The following is a 23,068-nucleotide window of genomic DNA, read 5'->3' as shown; positions in this document are numbered from 1 at the left end:
TTTAGATAATAAGGGGAGGCTTTTATTTAATATGTATAAAAAAAATGTTAGCAATAAACGAAGTGGTAGAAACAGGTGGGAGTCATTATAAGTCATTATAGCAAGGATGAGACTTGGAAACAGTACTGAATGCATCACTATTACTGGAGTGCATGAGAATTGTTTATGTGAGTATTGTGGGGAAAAAGAAAAAGTAGAGCATCTAATATACGACTGTAAAAATATGACAAAAAAGGAAAGGAACTAATACCATTCTTAAATAAAAAGGGGAATGTAAATAAGGGGGATGTGGGGTATTTGTTAGGATATGAGTTTAATAAAGATAGAGCAGGATATAGGCTGCTAATAAAATACAATTATTGTACAGGGTTGAGCGAGAGGTTTTAAAATCAAACTGGGATGCTGTAGGCTGATCTTGACTTTAGGGATGCAGCACCAGATGGTACCCTGGAACCTGGGAATGTGGTTTAGGAAAATCTGGTATAGTTTCAAATTTATGGAAAATTAAATATTTTTTTAATCTCTTCCCCTCCCCACCCCCTTGATTTTTTCTTGATTTTTTTCTGTTCATACTGTAAGTCATTTTGAATATAATAGCTAACATGACTGCACAATAGCAATGTACTCTAGGTGGCGCTATACATTTAGATTGTTATACTCCAAACTAAAGTAGAAGAAGAAGAGTCTTGTTTTCTCGGGTGAAGATGGCGGCTCCGCCTGACGAGCAGAGTTTAGAGTCCCGCATTAGTAAGTCAAACACATTTAAACTACAGATTTATTAAATTCTGATTTGACAGTGCTAATAACAAGGAGATGCATACGCCTAAGATGATACATTGGCGCAAGCGCTTTGCGGAACGCAGATGCGGGGTGTAATGGTGTTGTTGGCAGTTGAGTTATTAGCATGCTAACGCCGACATATTTGAGTTCCTGACACTTTTGTTTTAGTGTGTTTCGTGCGTGTATTTTTACTATTGTGGGAGTGTGTGTGTTCTGTGCTTGACAGGTAACGTAGAGAAGAGTTGTAAAATTACAAGCTATCTGTCCGTGAGTCAAAAGGGAGGAGTCTCTGTAAAGAAGAATCACATCATAAATAAAATATTGAATTAAGACATTCAATAATAAAGTATTTGTTACGCTTCTACTGTGTAAGGTTCAAATTTACACCATAGTTCCGTACTACTATAAACCATGTCAGTGAAGAAAATATGATTCATTCGCCTGTTTCGTTAAAGGGGTCATATCCGAGCCACACTTTTGTCAGTTTTATGTTGTCGACTTGTCATCACTTAGTTCTGCGCCGCGTTTCTACTCTGTCTCCAGCCCTTTGAATGAGTCTTTCAAAATAACCCCTAAAATAAAAAAATAACTGATTACAAGTGCATACATTTTTCTTAATTGAAAAGTTATCCGCAAATAAATGTATATTTTTAAAGTCACTATCAAATTAAAATATATTTCTATATATTTCCTTTAATTATGTCACTGGGTTATTGTGATTATTTTCTCCATGCTTTTAAATTTGTATAATTTTTTTTGATTGACTTCCTAATCTTTAATCACATTCAGTTCTACCTCAATTTCAATATAAAATGGCATTTTTCACAATGCATTCTACACCCGATGGAACTAGTCTGGTTTTTTGTTGATATATATCAGCTTCTAGATTCAGATGTTTGATTTAACAACCGTTCGTGGCTGTTGTTTTAAAATACTTTGAATGGATTTCTTATCATTTGCTTTTATGTCTTATAACTGTTGATTTACAGATGTTGTGATGTTAATGCAAAGTTGCAGATATGCTTGTTGTAGGTTTTTGTAGTTAAGGTTAAGTCTTTCTAATGTTTTTGCTTTTTTTATGTCACATGCAGACAAAGCGACCAACCCTTTAAATCGAGAAACTGACTGGGAGAGTATTCAACTGTTCTGTGACCAACTCAGCAATGAACCTGAAGGGTGCGTCCACATTTCAGTCATTTTTAACTTGTGTTTGAGTTTTCATCTGGCTTTTTCTAGGTTTCATTGAATGTGATTGTTTTGTCATTGTGGTCCTGCATGTTCACATAATAGTCCCAAAGGGATAAACACACAAAGTGTAAAGTTATCTGTCCTTATTTAGATAAGTATCACATGACCAGGAAATGTGAGAGAAAGTCAAGTCTTAATTAGAAATGTAATCATATATCTCATATATCTTTTGTTAATGTGAATGTTCAGGGGGTCCTGATGTATGGATTATTCTTTTGATTGTGCTAAATACATTGTGTCTTTAGTCCACAGTTGGCCACCAGGCTTCTTGCTCACAAGATTCAATCCCCTCAGGAGTGGGAGGCCATGCAGGCGCTCATGGTAAGTTCAGCATTCTGGGTATTTCTCAGGGGTGTGGAAGACTCTATGAAGTCAAAGACTGTTTAGTGGTCCCAGCACTATAATATACTGGAACCCTATTATGTTTTTACTGATTTGCTGCAAACTTTTCATTTATGAAAGCATGGCTAAGATATAAGCCTTTTAAAAGATCTGGTTTCACTCATTTTGAATAATTAACTTAAAAGTGCTGAACGCCAGACTTAGTGAAACTTGAACACATAGACAACAGGATATTCTGAGAATGAACACAAAAGTGGTCTCAAACTCAGTTCCTGGAGGGCCACAACTCTGCAGAGTTTAGCTCCAACCACCTCCAAATTCTGGTTGGAAACTCTAGGAATTGAGTTTGAGACCACTGCTATAAGTGTTGCTACATATATAAACCTGTCATAAATTTGATCCATTTGATCAAGGAAAATTTGATGTGTATCTTCAAGGCAAGTGGTAACAAAGCCATAAAAATAGTCATACAAAAAAAAAAAAAAAAGATTTCAGCAGTTAATAGCTTCTTTGTGAATGACTGATATGACATTTAGCCTATTCAAGGGAACTGCATGAAGCAGTGTATTCAATTTAAGGAGAATCAGCCACAAGTTGACTGTATAATAAGCTATAGTAAATTTTTGCTAGTAACTCTAGAACAGGGGTGTCAGACTCGATTCCTGGAGGACCAAAGAGCCCTGTAGTGTTTTGTTCCAACCCTGCTCAAACACGCATATGTATTTGTAGTGTTGTAGTAGTTTTCAAATAAACCTGAAGGTATTGATTAGTTGAATATAGGGATGGGCGATATGGAACCCCCCCCCCCCCCCACCCTTTTTTTTTTTGTTGAAATATCACGATTCATGATTTTATCATAATTCTTTGTCATGTTGGTTTTTACTACTTTGCAAGTTGTCTGAGCATTACAGCCAAACTAATAATTATAAAGACAAAGCCTTTCTAGGTAACAAAAAAAAAGAATGGCAGATATTTAGGCCAAAGAGGTTGAAGATAAAAATCTTAGTTTTTATTTTTTAATAACAAAGACAAAATAATGACAAAGATACATATTACTATACATACATAACTACACATAACAAACAGTGCTTTATTTTCAGGTACAATAGGTATATTTAGCAGAAAAATTCAAGAAATTGAAAGAAAAAATATAAAAATAAAACACTATATAAACTGATTCCTAAAGCAACTGTATTACATTTCTTTAATCAAAGCAGTGAGTGATTTTTCTCTGTTTTGTTGTTAATAAAAAAATTGCTTGGTTCAATAATCATTCAGTGTTTTTTCTTTTTTCAGAAAAAGCACAGGTCAGACCAGTGCATAAATGAAACATTTAAAAGCACATTCAAATAATGAGAGTGTAACTCTACCGCTGAGTTAACACTGATGTGAATGCATGTGGCATTGTACAGTATATGACAATGGCTCTGTGTATGAACAGCTGCTCTATGTGAAATCACGCACCTGATGGAATTTACTGCTGATTTGAGAACCGGATTTACTGACGAGATGTGCATAACGATCGGCCGATCGTGATCGGTCACGCATAACGTGACCACCCCTAGGTATTTCTAGTTGACTCTATCCTAATGATCGGAGTGCTCTGTTAGGTGTATATTCAGTGAACATATCTATATATTTTGGTCCTAGGTCATTGAATGATTTATAGATGAGTAAAAGTACTTTAAAATCAATCTTAAATGAGGACCTGAGGACTGGTGTGATATGGTCAGATTTTCTGGTTCTAGTCAGAATCCTGGCAGCAGTCCACCTTGCTGGTGATAAAGGCATGAACAAGTTTCTCAAAGTCTTGACTGGAAACAAAACATCTAATTCTTGCAATGTTTTTAGATGATAGTATGCTGATTTATTTACTGCTTTTACATGACTACTGAAATTAAGGTCTTTCTCCAGAATCACACCACGATTCCTGACTTGATTTTTTTGTTGTTTGACCCCTAGAGTCAAGGTATGCATTCACCTTGAAAACTTCATCTTTTTTTTCCAAATGCAATAACTTCAGTTTTTTCCTTGTTTAACTGAAGAAAGTTCTGGCACATCCAACTAATAATTTCACCAATACATTGGCAGAGGGAGTCAATGGAGCTGTAGTAATTTGGAGATAAGGCTAGGTAAATGTGGGTATCATCAGCATAGCTGTGATAGGCAATTTGATTCTTTCTCATTATTTGACTTAGTGGGAGCATATACAGGCTAAACAAGAGCGGTGCAAGAATTGACTCTTGTGGGACTCAGCATGTCATGGATGTCGACTTAGACTTATGCTCCCCTAGAATCACATAATAACCTCTCCCTTCTAATTATGACCTGAACCATTTGAGTACCATCCCAGAAAGCCTGACCCAGTTTTCCAGTCTCTTTAGTAGTACATTATGATCTATCTACAGTGTCAAACGCAACACTGAGATCTAGCAATACCAGCACTGATATTTTGCCAGAGTCAGAATTTAAGCTAATATCATTTATTATCTTAATGAGTGCTGTCTCTGTGCTGTGGTGCGGTCGTAAAACCAGATTAAAAATGGTCCAGGTATCCATTTGAGTTTAAGTATTTGTTCAGCTGACTAAAAACAACCGTTTCTATAATTTTGCCTATAAAAGGAAGATTAGAAATTGGTCTATAATTGCTCAAAACGGTGTTATCAAGATTGCTCTTTTTTTAGGAGGGGCTTAACAACTGCAGTTTTCAGGGAGTTTGGAAATGTCCCAGAAAGAAGTGAGGCGTTCACCACTTCTAAGAGATCAGCTTCAACAATTCAGCACACTTAAGAAAAAATATTCAAGGATCATCTACTTTTCTCTGTGGATGACCTCTTACCTGCTTTCTGTGTAGTCAGAATTTCTGCGTTTTGAAATTTAGAATATTGAATCAGATGTTTTTAATTTCTTCATCTTGAAAACTTGAAGCTGTACTTTTAAAAACTGTATATTTGCAGTCTAAGAATTTAGAACAAAAAATCAGCTGTTTGAAAATGCATGTCTATAATACTCTGCCATAATTGTTTTTATTGTTAAATTTCAAATGTTTATAAAAATAATAATTAAAAACTTTTAAATGCCACATAGTATCAGTTTTTTTTAAATTACACTAAATTTACACAATTCAAATTCAAATAGTTTTGTCATATTTAAGCTCCATAGATATCCGTTTAATGCATAGAATTTCATGAAACTTGACACACACATCAGTATTAATGATAGTTAGACATGTGCAAAAGCTGAAATGTATGTGGAGGATTCACATTGTAGCGCCACCTTTTGAGAAAAGTTTTAAAACTCGGTACATAAATAGTTTTCATCAAGTTGTCAGTATACTTTTAGAAACTATTTTAGAAATACTCATAGAGCATTGAAATCATTAAAAAAAAAATCTTATAGATCATTAAATGTTTTATATACACTACCTTCTCTCACTCATAGAATAATATTTTTTTTAAGCCTGATTGTTTACTGCTCATTTCAATAACTTAGAACAACAAACAAAATTATCAAATAAGTTAATATATACTCTACTGGTAATATGGTTTTATATAATTATTTCACAAATGCTTATAGATCATTAAATGTTATGGTAACACTTTGCAATAAGTTCTCATTTATTAAAGGAAAACGCTACTGTTTTTCCATGTTCCACTAATGTTTGGTGGTTTCTAAATTCATCCCTGTTTCGATCCTAAGGAATGAATGGTGCTAAGCTAAACGCTAGTATAGTGGCACCCCACGCTACGATTGAGTGCATGCACTGAGACGGGAGAGGTACATATCAACTTGTCTAAGTTGACAGAAGAACATAGTGGAATATGGAAAAATGGTTGCGTTCTCCTTTAACATAAGTTATGAACTTACAATTGAGTCAAATTCAAAACATGAAATCTCTTCATGAGAAATGCTTTAGGAATAAATGTTCTTTATGAATCATACAAATTATATTGAGAAATGATCTACTTTCATTATTCTCTCTATTAGGGAAATCATAACTCTCTAGCACTGTGTGTTTTTTTCCTAAGGTTCTAGAGACCTGTGTGAAGAACTGTGGGAAAAGGTTCCATAATGAGGTGGGGAAGTTCCGTTTCCTGAATGAGCTTATCAAAGTGGTTTCCCCTAAGGTATGTCTTGTCTGTGTGTCTATATTAGCATTGCCACTGTGTTAAAATTCACACCACGGAAATATCATAACATTGAAGGAATTTGTAGTTATTCTGCAAAAGGATTAAATAAAAAATGTGAAAACTTAAATATCTTAAATTCTATAATAAAATTCCTAAATGTAAGCTGTGATTTATTTAAATAAATTTGGGCATTGCACATTCAGATTAAAAACGGTGGCTCTGTTGCCCATTCTAAAGGTTTGCGGTTTCAGAGCAGTTCACTGTCAATGAATAGCACACATATTTACCTAAACGACTGCATATTGAACTGCTGTTGATGAAAAATGATGTTGACTTTATGGTGTTAATGTTGCAATATGTGAATCTTTGGGTAGATAGCAATTCGATTGGTTTCAAGATTCATAGGTTTTTTTATTCGATTCAAGAACGATTTTTACAAATTTATTACGATACTATTGTGCATTCTTTAAGTGCATTCACAGGGTTATTTAAATGCTTCCCCTAAATTATTTAAATGCGTAGTCAGGGTGCAATTACACAGCAGCCTTTATGGTTACAGAACCATTGGTTAGAGGGAGAGAAAAAAAAAACGTTTTTGTCCATTTTTAGATCCTAGTTTTATGATGCTATGGCATGACATGGCATACATAAAAATGTATGTAAGTCAATATAAAAAAAAGAAGAAAAGAGCTTTTTATCAGCATAGGCATTAGGCAAACATTTTGTCACACCAGGGGTGTAGCCATCATTTCAGAAGTGTATGTATTATTATAATAGTTTATTTTTACAAGGAATTATTTTCTCATCCATTACTTTGAATTTGCTGTAAGAAATCAAATACACCGTTGGAAAATAATCAATAATTTGTAATCTATAATTTTTTCCTAATGGCAATTTTATGATTGTTTTATATACTACAAACAATTTCAATTTTCTGCACATAATGAGGTAGTTTATAGTTTCTATACTGTTATATGTCAGTTAGCACTGCATCATTCATAAATTGTATTTATTCATTGTTTTTTTTTGTCTTAACGTTTCATCATTTCATTCTGCTTTTTTTTCCAAATTAGCTCCAGATATAGCCTGGCACGTCTTTAGTTCTTTGAGTGCAAGATCACTTTTCTTTCAGTGCGGAAACTTCTTAATCGGAAGCGATAATGCGCATCTAATCAGCATTAACTACACAGAGCCGTTCATTGACAAGCTGTGCAAAAACATGGTCATATTTTGCACGTTTTGCACAGCTTGTCAGTGAACGACAGTGTAGTTAATGCTGCTCCATGTGAAAGCGTGCAGGTGATAGAGATTTACCGCTGATTACAGAACTGGCTTTACTGACAAGATGCACATTAAATATCGAATGCGATTTATCATGCAGCCCTAAATGCTACAGTACTTCATTTTTCCTCATTAGCTGCGAATGATGATTTTGATAGAAAATGCGCCGATGTCTGTTTGCTAAAGCAAAAAAACGCTACTTTCATGCATCTCATTATCAGATAAGCCTTGCGCTCTTATTTCAAGGTCGTTGTCAATGATGTGATTATTTTAACAGTTTCCTTTGTGCATTCGATTCAACAACATTGTTAAAACGCATTTATAATTCAATGGAACTGTGCTTATGCTTTAGACACTTACGTTTCTGTTCTGTTCATGCAATAAATACAACACTTTCGACTGGTCAGGTAACATCTTTGGTGAGATGCTGAAAGCCATTGAAATACTACAGAAAAGTAAAACTGCTTTCACTTTAGCATTACTTGCAACAAGACCTATGGAGAGATCACACATCAGCTGCTCAAAAATTGTGTGAAGGAGAGATGCGAGACACGAACACTGTTCATGCTCTCCATTAATTTGTGCTTGTAGTAATTTAATGTGTATAATTTAGCGTTTTTAATCGAAATCTGTGATTCATGATTCAAGTTCATGTTTCAAGATTGATGCATCAAAAAAACTAGTGAATTGTTACACCCTTTCTGTTTTGCTTATGAGCAGTATTAAGTCCTCGTTAATGTGTGCTCCAGTCTGTTTAATTAAAAGTAAAGGATTTTTTGATTGTATTGTTGTTTTCTGGACAAACTGTATTAATTTTATTTGTCCAGCCATTAAAAAAATCAAAAAACCTGGATAAAATTGATTACCATTTTTTTTATTTGTATGCACAAGGATACACATTGGTAGAGATGACATAACTTCTGTGTTGACTAAGGTTGGGTACCGAAACCCAGTACCAATATGGTACCGGTACCTATGTAACTGGTATGTACTAGAACCAAATCAGAACACAGATTTTGGTGCCTCATTTCGGTGCCATGCCTGAGTGATCGATTGAAATATTTATCCTCACGTTCTCCAAAATGGGTGTAAGAAGCATCATCACCAGCACCGCACGTGAAAAATAATTTTCCAACTGAGAAAATGCATGTGAACTCGAGTCGGAAAGCTCTAACAATACAAATCCAACAAATCTTTGTAGTAATGTTGAGTGGTCCATGTTGGTTTCACATTCCAACTTAAAAGCACTACTCGGGAAATGAGAGCATCCGAGGAGCATGTGAATGCAGCAATTACACTTGCTCTGATGGCAGCAGGTAGCCTTCTGTCAACTAAACTAAACATAAATTAAAATGCTTAAAGATAAACTTGCTGTCGACAAAAGATGAATTTATAACCTTTTTACCCCACAAAACACCAGTCAAATGCTTCCTTTTGTGATCTGATGTGGCTTCTTTTCACAAAATGAGGCAAACAATGTGTTCCATAGGGTACTTTAAAAATAATACATCAATTAGCAATGGATTATAAATATACTTAATTATGAAAATACCAGAGATTGCGCAACACGGACTCCATTGACTGTTTGTTTGTTTTATCATTCAAAATGTTTGTTTTGTTTACTCAGTTACAGCTATAATAGCATGTCTTTTGTCCATATTAGGGATTTCCTGGAGTGAAAATTGGGGGTTTTTTTTATTTCTATTTTTGCATATAAGTTTCGGTTCTGGCACCGCAACCATTTTAAAAGTATCAAATTGAAGTGTTGGTGTTATATCTTTAACTTGGATGTTATAAGTTGCAATGAGTAAATACAGCTGGGTAAAACAAAAACTGTGTCCACTTTCATTTCAGACTGCAAAGCAACCAAATCAATATCTTTAATGTGTTTAAATATTTCCTTTAACTTGATTCAATAACTGTCCCTGTACTCTATTTTTGTTACAGTATCTTGGCTCTCGAGCCCCAGAACCAGTGAAGAAAAAAGTTCTAGAGATGATGTACAGCTGGACTGTGAGTTTACCAGAAGAGACAAAGATTTCTGATGCTTATCAGATGCTTAAGAAACAAGGTAACCTAACATGCAGGGTTTTGATTTGTCAAAACTAACATGTATTTAACTACATCTCACAGCTGATGCGTGTGTGTTTAATAAAAATTCTGACATTTGCAGTTTCATGATTGCTGTTTAGAGTTATGGTAAACTAGCATTTCCCAACCCTAGTGTTTCCCAACAGTGAACACAGTGTAGGGATCATATCAATTGGAACTCATTTCATGCAGGTAGCTCTCTTCTAACGAGCTGGTTATATGAATCAGGTGTGTTAACTAAGACCGACATGCAAAATATGCAGAGCAGGGGCACACAAGGACTGGGATTGGGAACCGCTGTGGTAAACAAACATTATGTGTGTTTGTATAAAATAAAGGTCTCTTGTGGGACTTGCTGTTTGTCCTATGTTGTTGTTGCGATTGTGTGTTGTGGAGTGTTTGGAAATAAGTATGCTACGTTATGTTTATGATCTGCATCTCATTTTAGGTATTATTAAACAGGACCCAGACCTTCCTGATGACAAGCCCTGCCCTCCTCCAATGCCCAGGCCTAAAAATGCCATCTTTGAGGATGAGGAGAAATCAAAGGTTGTTGGGATGCAGTTTAGGAATTTTTTTTTTTTTTACTATTTTTTTTTACTATATATTTCCTTATGTCTTTTAGTCTGTTTACTGTGATAAAACCAAAGAAGGATTCAGGGGTCAGGTTGATCAGTTAAAAAATATGTTACTTAGGGCTGGGTGATACGACAATATAAATTGGATTGACGAAATTAAAAGTCTATCGATTTATATTGTGCTCTATCGTTTATTTCTTGGTGCCGTAAAATACATTGTTTACGACAATAAATGTTCATAATTTGAGTGACGGCAGTTTTATATGCATTACACGGGGATGCAGGCAAACGCGTGAATAACAGCATGAGCACGCTCACATCACATTGCTATGCGCATGGTCACGAAAACTTAGGGCCCTATTTTAATGATCTAAACACAAAGTGTGAAGTGCAAGGACAAGTTTGTGTACGTGAGAGGTGTACGTGTTTTCTGTGAGAGGAGTGCGTAAGCCGAGCATCAGCTGCAAATAGAGCTTGTGAGAATTTTTGCCGCTTTATTGGCTTTGAACGATGACATAAACACTTATATGCATACAAATGCAAGTATCCAGTCATCTTAAGCGAATGTAAACATTTGCGAGAGAAAGCGCATATGTAACCGTATGTTGGATTCGGACTTCAGTCTTAAAGGGGAAGCTGTCCAATATTCATCCTGTCTGACATTCATGAAAATCTCTCACTGAATCACTTTTGTAACTAGAGTAAAAAGAAAATAAATAACGTTCATTTATACACTGTATTTCTTATTTATTGTAGTTTTTGTCCTATATTCTGTAATTAGTTTCTTATTCTTATTTCATCATTGACTGTTTATGTATCTCCAGTGAGCTTGCGTTTTTATTATTATTATTTTCTTGTATTAGTTTGATATTGACATTGGTGACAAGGATTATGAAAATTATATGGTATCAAATCTTAATATCATAAAAAACCATATTAAAATAAAAAATAAAAAATTTCAAGATATATATCGTTATTGTGATATAGAATTTCCCATAACGTGATATAAGATTTTGGTCATATCACCCACCCCTAATGTTACTATATTTTTGTAAACCATTTAGCCAATGAAGCATTTTAAGGTGAGTTCAGGCACATAAAGGAGAAATAATTATGAATTCACTTATGTCTGTTCACTCTCTCTTACTGTTTTTTTTTTTTCTTCTTTCTGATTCAAAAGATGTTGTCACGTCTTCTGAATAGCTCTCACCCTGAGGACCTGCGTGCGGCAAACAAACTCATTAAAGAAATGGTTCAGGAGGTGTGTAGATGTGTGTGTGTCTGTCTGTCTGTCTTGGATATTGGATTAAGTCTTAGTGGGTATTTAGTTTCTATTTTTCAGCACAGCAATGTGTAAAGAACAATATGAAAGGACAAAGAATGATCTATTTACACCAAAAGCAAAATAAGTTTCTGTCTGTCTGAAAAAAAAAAAATACATGGGTACAATAGTTGCTGCACCACACAGTTCACCTTTTAGCTGCCTTTCATCCAGCTGTCAGAAGAACAGAAGCAGGAAATACAAGTTCAACATTTTTGACATTTAAATGAATTAACGTCTTTCAAGGTTTTTTTTTTTGAGGGGGGGGGTATGCTGAAATTCAAAGCAGCAAAATGTATGTATTATGTGAGATTAAGTCCATGAACTGTACTTTTCCTGCATGTTCTCTGACGATCTGCTATGTGTATTTCATACATTCTTTTTTCAGGATCAGAAGCGTATGGAGAAGGTGTCGAAGAGAGTGAATGCTATTCAGGAAGTAAAGGAGAGTGTTGGGCTTCTCACACAGTTACTGGGAGAATACAGCAAAGAGAGCGGCTCACATAGCAACGAGGAGCTAATTAAGGTCTATAATACACATGTCTGTAAAACAGCTTGTCACACTACTGTAGTGGACTGAGGGTTCCTTTGTGGTTTGTAAAAGTATGGAATTTAATTCAAGTAATTTCCAGGTCTGGAAAAGTATGGAAAAAAGAAAGCAGTGTATGGAATTTTTTTTGTATTTCCATACTTTGCAGTTTAGTTTTTTATGAAGAATTTAATGAAAATGAATTTATCATACAAGAAGTGTGTTTTCATGGCAGCTGTTTAGTGATTGTCTAGTGATTGTGTAACATGACTGAAAGAATTCAAGTTTTTCATTATGTGGAATGCAGGTTATAAGTGTTTTGGTTTCGGCAGACCTAAGGCCTTGAAATATGACGTACTGCCCTAACCAAATTTTAAACAATTGTTTTTTTTCCCAACATAAAAACACATTGCTAGATTGGTACTGATCCCATCTTGTTAACGTTTATAATTAATTTTTGGCTGAAATGTTGGAAGAACATGTAAAAGAACAACGTGTTTAAAGAGAATCAAAAATGTAATCAAATAGAGTGTTCTTGTCTGTAGTTGATTAATTACAGCGGTGATGTTCTATAATGTTGTACATTGTCATGTCACCGGAAATTGAATAATCACTGTTCCAGTGTGCAGTGAGCCAGCGAACTTACCAGTGACCAAATTAGTGTACACGATAAACTGATTTACGAGCTTGGGAGGTAGGGAGCTGATTGAGTTGCAACCACAATCAGAGCAGGAAAAACAATTTTTACATAATGTAAGTGGAGTATATATATTTGTTTTTAATTTTTTGTTTTAATTCTGTATGGTTTTTGTTGTGTTATTGTAGGATCTGTACCAGCGCTGTGAGAAAATGAGACCTACTCTGTTCAGACTGGCCAGTGATACTGAGGACAACGATGAAGCTCTTGGTAAGGCAAAGGAAAAACCTGACGCCTTGTATTTAATTAAAAATATATATATTAGTGAAATGTTCAAAAAAAATTGAATGATTAGTAATTGTCTCTAATTGGCCTAATTAGCCAAGCCCTCCATAAAAACACTTCTTATTTAGTGGTACAGTATTGCATAATGTGTAGATTGTATTTAATATTTTACACTTTACATATACATTTGCGGTTATTTTGTAAATGGCAACATCATATTCTTCAGGAATCTAGTTACATTTCTTTTTGCTGCTTCTCAAAGGGTCAAAAATTTAGGAGCACATTCTGATCAATGACAGAAATTAACTTTACCATTATGAGGCAATATTTGACTCTTTATAGTTACTCGCAGGGGCTTTTTAATTTTTTTGTTTTTAATTTTTTTGTCAAAATCAGACAACAGTGTTGCTAGGATGTACAGGTGCATCTCAGTAAATTAGAATGTAGTGGAAAAGTTCATTTCGGTAATTCAACTCAAATTGTGAAACTCATGTATTAAATTCAATGCACACAGACTGAAGTAGTTTTAAGTCTTTCATTCTTTTAATTGCGTTGATTTTGACTCACATTTAACAAAAACCCACCAATTCACTATCTCAACAAATAAGAATATGGTGATATGCCAATCAGCTAATCAAAACACCTGCATAGGTTTCCTGAGCCTTCAAAATGGTCTCTCAGTTTGGTTCACTAGGCCACACAATCATGGGGAAGACTGCTGATCTGACATTTTTCCAGAAGACGATTACTGACATCCTTCACAAGAAAGGGTAAGCCACAAACATTCATTGCCAAAGAAGCTGGCTGTTTGCAGAGTGCTGAATTCAAGCATATTAACAGAAAGTTGATTGGAAGGAGAACCGCAGCCTTATTAGGATTGTCAAGCAAAATCGATTCAAGAATTTGAGTGAACTTCACAAGGAATGGACTGAAACTGGGATCATGGCATGTCAAGGAATTTGGCTACAGTTGTCATATTCCTCTTGTAAGCCACTCCTGAACCACAGACAACGTCAGAGTGGTGTTGGTCGATTGTGTTTTTTGAAAGTCACTGCACTCGTTCACCAAGAAATTTTGGAGCACTTCATGCTTCCTTCTGCTGACCAGCTTTTTGAAGATGCTGATTTGATTTTCCAGCAAGATTCGGCACCTAACCATACTGCTAAATGCACCAAAAGTTGGTTAAATGACCATGGTGATGGTGTGCTTGACTGGCCAGCAAACTCACCAGACCTTGTCAAGAGGAAAATGAGAAACAAGAGACCAAGAAATGCAGATGAGCTGAAGGCCATTGTTAAAGAAACCTGGGCTTCCATACCACCTCAGAAGTGCCACAAACTGATCATCTCCATGCCACGTTGAATTGAGGCAGTAATTAAAGCAAAAGGAGCCCCTACCAAGTATTGAGTACATGTACAGTAAATGAACATACTTTGCAGAAGGCCAGCAATTCACTAAAAATGTTTTTATTTTATTTTATTGGTCTTATGAAGTATTCTTATTTGTTGAGATAGTGAATTGTTGGGTTTTTGTTAAATGTGAGCCAAAATGATCACAATTAAAAGAACCAATGACTTAAACTACTTCAGTCTGTGTGAATTGAATTTAATATACAAGTTTCACAATTTGAGTTGAATTACAGAAATAAATGAACTTCTAATGACATTCTAATTTATTGAGATGCACCTGTTATTCACTTATATTAACTTTTGTATAAGATAATAAATGTATAAAACGTATAAATTAAATATAACATTTGCAAATGCCTTTTATAATCAATAACTTTTGTTATAATTAATGAAGCTCACTACATTGATCACTGAATCTATTATATATGTGTACACTTAGTTTGAGAGGATCTGAGCTTTAATAACACTGAATAAAAAATGCATTCTGCTTTAGGAATCTGTTCTGTGAGGAGCAGGACGCACGACAATAGAGAAACATTTCCATTAAATGTATTCTGCAGGTTTTATGACCAATTTTTATTATATATTGTGCTACGTTTTTGAGTGAACTGGGATTGCTTTCATAGGCTATTGAAAGGATAAAATTATTTAAAAAACCTTAATATCCAAAAAACTACTGGTTGTTCATCAAAGATTGCATGCAGTCAGAGATTCCAGCGTTTACAGCCCCGTTAAAATAAATTACTGGACGCTCTGTTGGGTTCTGTATAGGCCTATAGCTAATAAACTTAAAATTACAAACACACAAGTTTTAAATGACTTCCATTTCTGAAAAAAAGAGAGAATGTAGGCCTAATAGTTGAAGTCATGTGCACAAGCCTGATTTTTGTTTTAATTATCCATCATTTAAACCAAGCTAAAGAATAAGAATGCGCATTATCAGATGCAACTACACTCACAATTTAAGAGATACATTTAAGAGATACATTATTCGAATGCTTGGCGAAAGAGATGCGTTTTTAATTTAAACAGAGAGAGTGTGTCTGAACCCCAAACATTATCAGGAAGGCTACTCCAGAGTTTGGGAGCCAAATGTGAAAAAGCTCTACCTCCTTTAGTGGACTTCGGACACTATCTTAGGAACTACCAAAAGTCCAGCGTTTTGTGACCTTAGGGACATGATGGATTGTAACGTGGTAAGAAGGCTAGTTAGGTACGCAGGAACTAAACCATTTAGTGGCATATAAGTCGCATTTTCAGAAATAATAACGGCAAGTCTAATGTTATAATGTTGGGGGGAAGTCATGGCCTAGTGGTTGGAGAGTTTGACTCCTAACCCTAGGGTTGTGGGTTTGAGTCTCAGGCTGGCAATACCATGACTTGGGTGCCCTTGAGCAAGGCACCAAACCCCAAACTGCTCCCCGGGTGAGCACCATAAATGACTGCCCACTGCTCCGGGTGTGTGTTCACAGTGCATGTGTGTTCACTGCTGTGTGTGTGCACTTTGGATGGGTTAAATGCAGAGCACGAATTCTGAGTATGGGTCACCATACTTGGCTGAATGTCACATCACTTTTTTTCTTTTTCTTTTTAACAACATTATGAACACTATATGATATTTCAGTTCCCCTCACTTTACAACAAATCCTTTCAATTTAACTGTATCAGAACAGAACAATAATTAAAAATATATAATTCTAATGGATAAATATAATTGCAGTAATTGCAATAATAATATGAGCTTAGGCAAAAACAAACCAAAACAAATTAATTTAAAATGAAACCAAGGGTAAAGTTGGGCTTACCTCTCTCATTAGGCACAAAGCTGGGCCCCCTCAGACCCCCCTGTGGTGCCGACTCTGCTTATAACCGACTCATTTCAAACTGATGAACTTCACACTGTTACTGATATGAACGGATGGAGTATGAAAGACACTTAAAGAGCAGGTCATATGGGTTTATGAAAAATACATCTTTTGCAGTTTATAACGTAGTTATCCTTAAATGAAAACAATCTGCAAAGTTGTTAATCGAAAAAAGTGCATGATAAAGATGTTGTCTCTCAAAAGAGAGAGTTGATTCTGATTCGCCATTCGAGTCATCATATTTTCTAATCTTTTGCCTGTTACCGGTATATGTCACTGGGTAATATATTTGCATAATCCCCACCTGCCTGGAAACACTTCTGCTAGTTAGTGTGTTTACATCATGTTGAGAAGACACTTTGTTCAAGGATACCACAGACCACAGCTGGTGCTCCTGTGATACCGTTCTGCATTCTGATTAATAGTTAAGACAAAGAACGTCTTTTGTCTATTGTTCTTCAAACATTACAGTAGACATATTTTGGTTTACAAACTGTATTGTTTCATCAGTCATGTTACCACTTGGCTAACATATCCACCATTATTGTTTTAAGTGTTCACAGTTTAGCAGCTTAAGCTGTGGGTATGATTTGCTTGCATAAATGTTATTCATTCACAACAGGCTTGGCCAGCTGACCAATCAGAACAGAGTAGATTTATGGAAGGGAATGACTCTAATTTTAGATTTATATTCTGAGAACATTTAAACCTGTTGTAGGGACCTCCAACACAATATTTGGACACTTTCAAATACCATATGACCCGCTCTTTTAACTTTCAGTAATTGGTCCATACAACTGCAAGGAATGACACCATCGGTGGAGAACAAAACTAAAACTGAATTTAGCTGGATGATTGCGCTCTCATCTGTAGAGCTGCTTTATAGTTCAATCACATCTTACAACTTGACACTGGTATTAACCTGAATTGAATCAACATTGAATTGACTCAAACTAAAAAGTGACATTGTTGCCTTTTGTAGAACTGGTTATAGTTGAGTTGAACTCATTTTCAAATTGACTTCACACTGTCATTTATATGAACTGAACTAAAACTAAACTGACTTGAGCTAGATAATGCCACTAGCTATGTTTCCATCCAAAGATGCGAATTTAGCTTATGTGCAAAACTGGAATATCGCATAAAACATTTGCGAATAAAGCAACGTTTCCATCCAACGAGTCGAAGAGAACAAAAATATTACTTCATTATTAACTGGCACTAAATATTTCTAAGAAAACTAGGAAAAGCCACTGAATATAATAATTTTCATATATGTAATTATTTGCGCTTCAGAGAGAGTAGACGTTACACAATAAATGCAGTCATTGTTTTTAGAGGTGGATGCCTGCTGTTTGGGAACGCAGTCATGCAAGACTGTAAATATACAGAAATACTTTGATGACAGACTTCCCACATGCATTTCAGAATGACAAGAAAAAGTATAGATGCTGTGAATGAGATTGGTTTTAATGGTTAGTCGTTATTCCATCTCATAGCCCAAAGTCACATGACTTTTTCAGTGTGCATAATGGAATTTATTCGGTAAATGTGATTCCTTTATAGTTTACACGCATTTTTTCTTATTCGATAAAAAGTTTATCTTACTCAGTTAGAATTTTATATATATTTAATACCTTTTTTTATTTGCAATTTGGAGAGAGAGAGAGAGAGTTTCCATCCAGCAGTTTTTAATGCAATAATCCAAATTGCACATAAAAAAGGTGGATGGAAACACAGCTACTGTTGTCTTTTAGAGCTGTTTTATAGCAGAATCTGAATTGTCTACATAGTTGAGTTTCCACAATTGTTTCTTCCATTTTCCTGTATATCTCTTGAAGCTGCTTTGTCAAAAGTTATTTAGGTCTAATAATTGGTCCGTTTCTGACACTTTCTTTATGTTTTTGTCTTCAGCTGAGATCTTACAGGCGAATGACAGCTTAACACAGGTGATAAATCTGTACAGACTGCTGGTGAAAGGTGAGGAGGTGAATGGAGAGACCAGCAGCACAGCCAGACTCCCAGGTACAACACTGATGCTATCCATGAGCTCAGTGATGTGTAGAGATGTTGAGCCTCAGTGAAATATGAAGTAACTCAAGCTGTAAACTTTATTCTGTGGTTTTTAGCTCTTGGGAAATTCTTGTGTAATGGAGTGCTCAATAATTCTGATTGGAAACTCTTGGTGTTCACAGCCCGCAGCACTGCTCTCTTGGATCTGACAGGACTGGATACCTCTCCTTTGGCTCAGTCTTTCTCTGATGTTCCCTCTCAGACACCTTTTTCACAAGAGCTGGGAATCAGCCTTTTGGATGATGAGCTCATGTCCCTGGGTAAGAAATTTGTGATGATGCGTTGCTATGTAGTTCTTTTGATATTCTAAGAATTGTGAATTGGGGCATATGAAGGGTTGTATAAAACAATAAATTGTATGATCTAGGGCTGGGCGGTATATAGAGTTTGAGCGGTATATCGATATTTACTTTATAAGCAATTCGATATGAGGCAATACCATTTATATTGATATACAGTAGTTTGATATGAGCGCATCTGAAAACATAGTGGAGGACACAGTCTGAGCTGTTTAAAATTTCACAGGTATATTCTCCATCTGTAAATGTTAGTATATTTACATTTTTCTGTCAGAAGTGCATGGGCCTTCTGCTTTAGGATTCTTCGCTAAACTTCAGACCTCAGTGAACGAGCCCCACTAAACAGACAGAGCTCAATTAAATTGGAGTGTAATAATTCTGACTACAATATAAATTTACCTGAAATATTTGTACAATAAGTTGGACAATAAATGTGATAAGTGAAATATAAGTGAAAAATATATATATATATAAATGCGAGGAAAATTATTTTAGAAAATCTCAAAAGTCCAAGGTAATTCAAATAAAAAAATGACTGAAGGTACCACTAGTAGATTTTTATAACTATAAATGTTCTTTAAACACAACAGCAGCTTTCAGCCTTTCACAATAATGCAAACATGAAATATCAGACATATAGCAGTAGTTCTTTACAGGTTTTAGGGCGGCACAATTAATTGGAATTAAATCGCAATTAGACAGAAGCTGCCATTAGCCGTATTTCCACTGTCTGGCCAGTGTGAGCCAGGGCTTAAAACGGGCTACGCAGGGCTAATAGCCTCCGGCCAATAGAATGAGGCCCGAATAGCACAGCGTTTCAACTGTTGGTCCTGAAGCACCGCTGCACTTCACTAAAACACGCCCTTTACACGCCTCTCAGGAACAACGTCACGAAACCCCATCATTTCATCAACAAAGAGAAGTTATCAGAAAACTAAGAAATAAGTCACTGGAACTAGCGCTATCACAAAACGAATATTATAAAAGTGGCCATTTGTTTGCATGCTTTGTTAAATATTCTAATTCAAAAGCATCAATGTTTTACTATAGAATAGGTGATACATTTATCATAATGAATGAATTTATCAGGACTCAAAATTAGTCACAGAAATACATTTATTTCTATTTTATTTACTTATTTTTAACGCTTAAGCGTTAAGAAAATAGCCTGCTTAGTCGGGTCTGTTTCTCTTTATTTGTAGCCTATAAGTCACATATAAAATGAATGATAATATTTCTATTTATATATAAAAGCTCCCAAACAAAAAACATTATTATATTTTTATGATAGGCTACGTGGAGCTAAACTCTCGAGACCAGACTTATGACAGATAATACAAGTTAGTAAATAAATTGTGATCGAGAATAAGTAGCTGACATCTGATTTCTTCAAGTGGTCATATTTACCATGTTTACTATGGTAGTGTTAATGCCTAGCGTAAAAAGTCTTTTGCATCGTTTATAAATATTTCTGCTTTTTAATTAAAATTTTTAATGTTGGTGTTATAGCTTTGTTAAATGATCCGCAGCACTGATGCTCTATATTTTTATAAAAGCTCCCGAGCAAAAAACATTATTATACTTTTATAACTCTATATTTTAAATTCTCGAGACGAGACTTATAACAGATAAAATGTTACTAAATAAATTCACGATTGTGATAGAGAACAAGAAGCTGACGTCTGATTTCTCCAATAATCCACATCGGATCAAGTTATTTCAAACATTCGCTGATGACTGAAAGTGAGTTCTGAGCTCAACTTATTTTAAAATACTGGTGTTATAGCTGTTATCTTTCTGAAATGATCTGCAGCGCTGAAATCTCCAGACGAGTAGAAACTCCGCCTTTGTTCATAATCACTCCTATAGCCCCAGCTGGCCTGCATTCGGGCTGAAAAACCCTGGCCGTTGGTCCCAAGGAAGCCCCGACGAAGCACGATCAACCCCCAGAATTGACAGTGGAAACGTGACTGGCCCTGGCACGCACTAGCATGTCCTTTTTAAGCTCGACAGTGGAAACGCGGCTTTTGTCATGCATATCTTTCGGTGAATCACAGTTCTATGATCAGCAGTAAATCTCCATCCAAAGGCCAGATGGCACTCTCGCGCTGAAAATCCAAATATGACCCGAAGAAGAAATCCAGAATATCGCTGCAGCTGAATAGTCAGAAGATTTAACTGCTTTCATTGATTCAACGTGACTAATAAATGCACAACTACGGCAATATATGGTTTATAGGAGTTCTTCTTATTATAATTTTCATCATAATAAAATATATCTATAATGAAATGCTAATTGACATAGCCATTATCAGTACTTAGAAAACAATTGAATATTCTGTGCCTTAATTGTTCAAGAAGCCACATCATCTCACAGAAGGATTTATTTCAAACACTTGACTGAAGTTATGAAGTAAGTTTGGAGTAAAAACATGTTATTAAATGTGGTATTTTCATGTGCTCTCAGATGGAGCAACATTTACCATACAGAGCCGTAGATCACTGAGAAGATACAGAAACAGCTGTCTTTATTGCAAACCTTGGGAGAAACCAAGCTCAGTTGGGGGGCCAGTTCTCCTCTGACCAGAAAAAAAACAGCAGTTCAATTCCAGGCTGCAGTCAGATTGTGCAGAAGAATCATCTGTTTCCTGTGGTTTTGTCCCGGTAGTCGTCTGAGACGAGGTCTTTACAGGGGATCTGTATCTGGGGTTCTAGTTGTCCTGGTCTCCGCTGTCTTTCAGGCCTGTAGAGGTCCTTTCTAAGTGCCGAGCCACCATCTGGTCTGGATACGTACTGGATCCGGGTGACTGCAGTGACCCCCTGATCTGGATACAGACTGGATCTGGTGGCTAAGGTTACCTTGGAATAAGAGAGAAACAGACTAATATTAGCGTAGATGCCATTCTTCGAATGATGTAGCAAGTACATTGTGTGTTATGTGTTCCCGGTTCTGGTTTGTTATGTGTAAGCCAGGTTAAAGAGATGGGTCTTTAATCTAATCAGTGGCTTTCTCCCTGACCTCAAGAAGGTATTTGGCTTGCTTTATCTCCTTTAACATATAGTGTACAATTTTTCTCCAGTGCAATCAATTAGTTAATTTTGAGTATCCTTTGCTAAGTATGTTGTATGGCTGGCTCCTCTCTCCACATGAGTAACATGCTGTTTGAGGACAGGGTCAAATTGGCCATGAGCTCAACTTCCTTTAGGAAGTTTCCATTGTTTGGCTGGTATAGCCTGTCTGATTTCCCCCGTAGAGGAATATTTTGCTTGGCCAAAGGCTGTAATATGGCCACCAACCTGGTCAGGACTTCACGCCACCTCCTCCTTTCAGCTTGAAGGGGTGCCATTTCCATTTGATCAATGAATGTCTGGCCCCTTTCAAGTCGTGTCTCCTATTCCTTCCATCTGGTCATGTGCCCCGAATGCTTTGGACTGTGCTTGTGGCTTTTCAGGATCTCACTACAATTCTTCTAGTCATTTAAACCACTACTAATGAGGTTATAATTTTTCTGTGAAAAGAGCTTGCAGCAAAAGCAATAGAGTATTTTTTTCCCTTGAATATACAAGCCAGCTTCTCTTGATTTTCTCCCCATTTACTAATTTCCTATAGAAGTGGTTGTAGTGGCAGCTTCTCCCATCATCTCTTTTTGGAAATGTAAAGTCTGGACTGGTCTGGTACGGTCCTCTGCTAACTAACTCTGTCTTTACTGCATCACAGAGGGCTGGCCAGTCAGCAGGATCTATAGGTGCTCCCTGGATATCAGGAATTGCAGAGGGTGAGGTGTCTGCAGGCGGCAGTGTAGTAGCAGAGCATGTTGTGTTTGTTGTTCCTTCACCTAAAGGCAAATGCATATATGCAAAATTTATGTTAATGCTTTATAGCGTATAGAGTATAATAGACCAGTAGTGTTTGAGATTAATTGAAGCATGTCAATGTTAACTTGGAAACAAGTCAGTGAAGTTTTAAATTGTGGTTGAATAAACGGTAATCAAGGGTCTTACTTGCTTCAGGCTGAGTATCCCTGGTCTCAGTGGTCTGTGTTTCACTGGGGCCTGGAATAGTATATGTGGCCCCTTCACCTGTGACAGCCAGATCAGTGGTGGTTAAATTAAATTAGTGAAAATTACTAAAACTGTGGTTGAAATTAGATTCATAGGGATGGGATGTTATTGTGATTTCCATGTGTTTTCATTATCTTC

The 23,068-nt window shown here is 35.9% G+C and overlaps 1 protein-coding gene across 1 annotated transcript in view; it reads left to right on the top strand.

The window, feature by feature from the left end:
• Positions 1 to 669: 669 nt before the first annotated feature.
• gga1 (golgi-associated, gamma adaptin ear containing, ARF binding protein 1) overlaps positions 670 to 23,068 on the top strand; it is a 30,444-nt gene continuing 8,045 nt past the window's right edge. The window contains exons 1-11 of the mRNA XM_026213959.1: positions 670 to 747; positions 1,872 to 1,956; positions 2,274 to 2,349; positions 6,399 to 6,497; positions 9,729 to 9,852; positions 10,321 to 10,421; positions 11,631 to 11,711; positions 12,160 to 12,297; positions 13,126 to 13,207; positions 18,411 to 18,521; positions 18,692 to 18,829. Of these exons, the coding sequence (XP_026069744.1) occupies positions 705 to 747; positions 1,872 to 1,956; positions 2,274 to 2,349; positions 6,399 to 6,497; positions 9,729 to 9,852; positions 10,321 to 10,421; positions 11,631 to 11,711; positions 12,160 to 12,297; positions 13,126 to 13,207; positions 18,411 to 18,521; positions 18,692 to 18,829 (1,078 nt within the window). The 5' untranslated portion in view covers positions 670 to 704. The remainder of the gene's footprint in view (positions 748 to 1,871; positions 1,957 to 2,273; positions 2,350 to 6,398; positions 6,498 to 9,728; positions 9,853 to 10,320; positions 10,422 to 11,630; positions 11,712 to 12,159; positions 12,298 to 13,125; positions 13,208 to 18,410; positions 18,522 to 18,691; positions 18,830 to 23,068) is intronic.

Source organism: Carassius auratus, chromosome 31 (assembly GCF_003368295.1).
Source record: "Carassius auratus strain Wakin chromosome 31, ASM336829v1, whole genome shotgun sequence".
Lineage (NCBI taxonomy): Eukaryota > Metazoa > Chordata > Actinopteri > Cypriniformes > Cyprinidae > Carassius > Carassius auratus.
This window is presented reverse-complemented; position numbering and strand designations above follow the sequence as displayed.